The sequence below is a fragment of the Salvia splendens genome, chromosome 5 (genome assembly GCF_004379255.2).
Source record: "Salvia splendens isolate huo1 chromosome 5, SspV2, whole genome shotgun sequence".
NCBI classification, from domain to species: Eukaryota; Viridiplantae; Streptophyta; class Magnoliopsida; order Lamiales; family Lamiaceae; genus Salvia; species Salvia splendens.
The window spans coordinates 20,582,687-20,586,640 of NC_056036.1; the positions used below are offsets into that span (position 1 = coordinate 20,582,687).

Genomic DNA, 3,954 nt, shown 5'->3' on the forward strand with positions numbered 1-3,954 from the left:
GGACAAACTTTATTGGACGGAGGATGTATTTCTTAAATATGGTGCAGAATATAAGAACCGACTATCTAGATAATACTATTGTCTAATTGTTTCAATAAGTTGAATATCAAAAGTGGATGTTTAGGAAAATCTTTTTAAAGTTTGAGGTGTGATCAAAATATCTGAATAAACCAACCCTAATTGGAATTTATTTATTTTATGTTAATTTTATGATTTATGAATATATAAAAAGGAAATGCCATCATCAGTCTCTCTCTAGAAAACCATTTCCTATTTTCTAGTGAGAGGAAAAACCCTTTTTTCTGTTAGCGTAAACTCTCCGACTAGAAGAGAGAGAGCAAAGGGAGGAAACAAGTTCTGCTGCGAATTCAATCCAATGGCCAACACCAATCTTCCGCGTAGAATTATCAAGGTACGATACCGATCTTTGCATTGTGCTGACGATCCCTCTTTCAATTCACTTGGGAGCCCTAGAATTTGGAGTTTTTGTGTGTGTTTGATTTTGGATTGTATCAGCGCTCCAGATCGCGTTGATTCACTGATTTATTTGATTTGTTTGCTTTGGGTCTAATAGGAGACGCAGCGGCTTCTGAGCGAACCAGGTAAATCCTTTAATTTAATTAAATTTAATCTAATCTCCGCGCATGCATGCCATGAGATCAGAAGAGATAAGATTTAACCTATGTTTTGTGACTAATCAGCTCAATATTTCTTTAAATTGCAGCAAATTGATGATTGATTATCGTTTTTGGTTTCGTTCTTGCCTATGAGTTTGTATTCTATGTGTAGAATTTACTGCCTGGTAGTTGCTTATAATTATATTATGAGGGTCTGGTGATTTTTGGATTCGTGTTTAAAAGAGTAAATACAGTTCAATTTTGAGTGTGTTTGGATGTGTGGATGCAGCACCAGGAATAAGTGCTTCTCCTTCAGAAGACAACATGCGATACTTCAATGTTATGATTCTTGGACCAACACAGTCTCCTTATGAAGGTAACTTTGGCGTTTCATTCTTTCAAAGGAACAATGTCTGTGCAATAATGCATTCACATAAAATAATAGTATGCTGTATTTCTGCTACATAATTGAAATCTGTACCAGAATCCTCCCAACACTGTGTTCATGTCTTCATTTTGATATAATTTGCTTCACATGCTCAATAATTGTGTTGTTGATTTTGCAATGCTAATTAGCTTGTACTAAGCTTGTGTTTTATTCACTTTTCCCACCAAGAAATTATCGTACCTAATTTGTACCATGTCTCATCCTTGGCTTGTTGTCATTACTTTGAAGGAGGAGTCTTTAAGCTCGAGTTATTTTTACCAGAGGAATACCCAATGGCTGCTCCAAAGGTATTCTACATTTATAGATCATTGCATATGTTCATTGGCTGTGCGCATACATGACCAAACATTGAGTAGAAGTGTAGGCAAGGAGTTACTTTCTCCTTCGGGAAGCTTATTTTTTGTTTCATTGTCATGAGTTGAGCCTTTTATGTTTACCAATAGAATAATGTGCATTTTCTATTTTGTCCATAAATGTGTGGCAGTTTTCATTGATTCAACTGAGAAGAGATCCACTTGTACTATACCTGATTTTCTGGGCACAATTCTTCTGCTATATTATCATATTATGTTCAGGAATTTGCTTGTTACCCAGTTCTTGATAATGAGAAGGTTACTAGCAGGATTACTTTATAATATTATCATGCTGTAGTGGTCAAATAAGCATTTATTTCTCTATTGGTATGGCATGCCAGATGTCTCAAAGCGCTACATTCTAGTTTGCAATGTTGCTTTGCTCTAGCATCCATCTATTTCCACCCTTACAATCATGCTGTAGGATAACACATGCAAGTTGCAAGATTAGAATTCTGGTTTTACTAACTAGCCCTTGCAAAGAAATGGATAAAGCCTCTTCATTTCTTTGGTTAAATGAAAACCAGTCTTATTGCAGTAATTCCTGACCTGTTAAAAATTAATCTGCCATGAATCATAATGGTTGCTGGTGAGTTAGTAGACCTGACCAGATTGGGCAGTTGAACTGCCTAGGCAATTACCATGCCATGAGATCTATGCCAAAGTGGAAGGCCACCCATTTCAAATGAAGTGTATCAAGTATAGACTGTATCAAGTTATTCAGACCAAAAACACCTTCAATGCCTGCCTGTCAGCTAGTTCAATGAGCTGTACGAGTTTTCTCTCTTCAGACTTAGTAGCTTCTTCTAGAGTTCTTTGTTAAACTCAAGCTGGAGTAATTGTGAGCTCTGCTGATATGAGTTCTTTTAGATTTTAAAGACATGTTATGCTGATGGAATAAACTAGCCTTGTTTGAAACAGGACTATGTTATTGAAAGTTGTCAAAACTTTTCTGTGAAATGAAATTGTGTTTCTGTGGATCAGATGTTACATGCCTGACTGTTTTCACACTATCCCCCAACAGGTTCGCTTTCTCACTAAGATTTACCACCCTAACATTGATAAGGTTTGTATCCCAAGTTTTCATTCTCTTGCTTCCAATGTTTTTCTTCCATTATTTGCATCCTTAATGAAACATTTGTGCAGCTTGGAAGGATATGCCTGGATATTCTCAAGGACAAATGGAGTCCTGCTCTTCAAATTAGAACTGTGCTTTTGAGGTAATGCAACTTATTATAGTGATAACAGATTGGGTGAAAATGTTAACTTGTTCGTTTTCTTGTTGCTTGTTTTAGCATTCAAGCACTTCTGAGTGCTCCCAATCCTGATGACCCACTCTCTGAAAACATTGCCAAGCATTGGAAATCAAATGAGGTTGAAGCTGTTGAAACGGGTATGCCTCAAATAACTATTCTATATACATAGTGAGTTACTGTTCTTTAATTAGAGTACTCGATAAAGTTCCACTATGAATTGCTATGCAGCTAAAGAGTGGACGCGCTTGTATGCAACTGGTGCTTGAAAATGACATGGACCCGAGTTTCCTCTAATAACTCAAAATGTATTTTACTGCACATCAAAGGAACATGGAAAATCTGGAAAGATTGATGAATGCTCTCTCAGCCAGTAGTATCTTGTATCAGTCCTGCTTAATCCTTCGTTTGAATTGTTCTATATTACTGTAAAAGTACTTTGTGATTATGTTCTGCACTTGAATTCGACCATCAATTGCACTATCTCATCATTTCAAAAGGCTCACAACCATTATTATTTCAATGCAGAAATCTCCATCTCTCTCTCTCTCTCTACTGTATTTTCTAATTTCATTAACTAAAGTATGAATTACTATTTCATTTATATAGTGGTGCAAAATGAAGTACAAGTAGATGATTGCTTGAAACCGACAGCTTGTATCAGTTTTAGTCGTTGCATATGTTAGTCATAACGGCACTATTTTCTGCGACATCCATTAAGAGCATCCGCATCAGTGCTCGATACTAAGAGCAAGCGTCGTGCCGTTGGCGTGGTGATTACCTTGCTCGTCGTTGTGCTCTTGCCGACGGCACGGCCCTGTTCTTAGCATCGAGCACCGCCGTGTCGAAGAGCTGGTTGACGTGTCGCTGCGTGATTCACCAACGGCAATGCCATTGGCTATTTTTCATTTTTTTTAATTTTAAAAAATATAAAAAAAAAACAAAATTAAATAAAAAATATATATTTTCCCACTTCCTAATAAAATATATCCGTTTTTTCTCCACTTTTAATTTATTTTTCATTATTTTTATACTAAAATTCACATATACTTCTCTCTAAATTCTCACTCTTTCTCTATTTCTCTCTTGTAAAAATGTCCGGCTCCGACGATCACCCCTCTGACTCCTGCTGATGGAACCACGAATGGTTCGGCACATCGCCTTTCCCTTCACCGGATACGAATATCTTGCCACGTCCTCCTACCTAAGGTTCGCAAATTCCGGGTGGCTACCGGTCTTACCCGGTAGACAAGCAAGATGCCCCCTCGGGGAAATACGGGTGG

General features: G+C 37.2%; 1 protein-coding gene across 1 annotated transcript; it reads left to right on the forward strand.

Moving 5' to 3' along the window:
- The first annotated feature begins 251 nt into the window (after window positions 1-251).
- LOC121805552 (ubiquitin-conjugating enzyme E2 36-like) lies at window positions 252-3,194 on the forward strand. Its single transcript, XM_042205450.1, has 8 exons — window positions 252-412; window positions 575-602; window positions 907-993; window positions 1,294-1,352; window positions 2,443-2,484; window positions 2,565-2,638; window positions 2,714-2,811; window positions 2,903-3,194. The coding sequence occupies exons 1-8, from the start codon at window positions 377-379 to the stop codon at window positions 2,938-2,940; spliced, it is 462 nt and encodes a 153-aa protein (XP_042061384.1). The 5' UTR covers window positions 252-376; the 3' UTR covers window positions 2,941-3,194.
- The last annotated feature ends 760 nt before the right edge of the window (window positions 3,195-3,954 follow it).

What these genes read in the sequence shown, in the direction of transcription:
- LOC121805552 (XM_042205450.1), top strand. Translation starts at nt 377, where the DNA reads ATGGCCAACACCAATCTTCCGCGTAGAATTATCAAG. An exon ending in TTCCGCGTAGAATTATCAAG is followed by an intron (nt 413 to 574) that starts GTACGATACCGA and finishes TGGGTCTAATAG; the next exon opens with GAGACGCAGCGGCTTCTGAG. An exon ending in GGTTGAAGCTGTTGAAACGG is followed by an intron (nt 2,812 to 2,902) that starts GTATGCCTCAAA and finishes ATTGCTATGCAG; the next exon opens with CTAAAGAGTGGACGCGCTTG.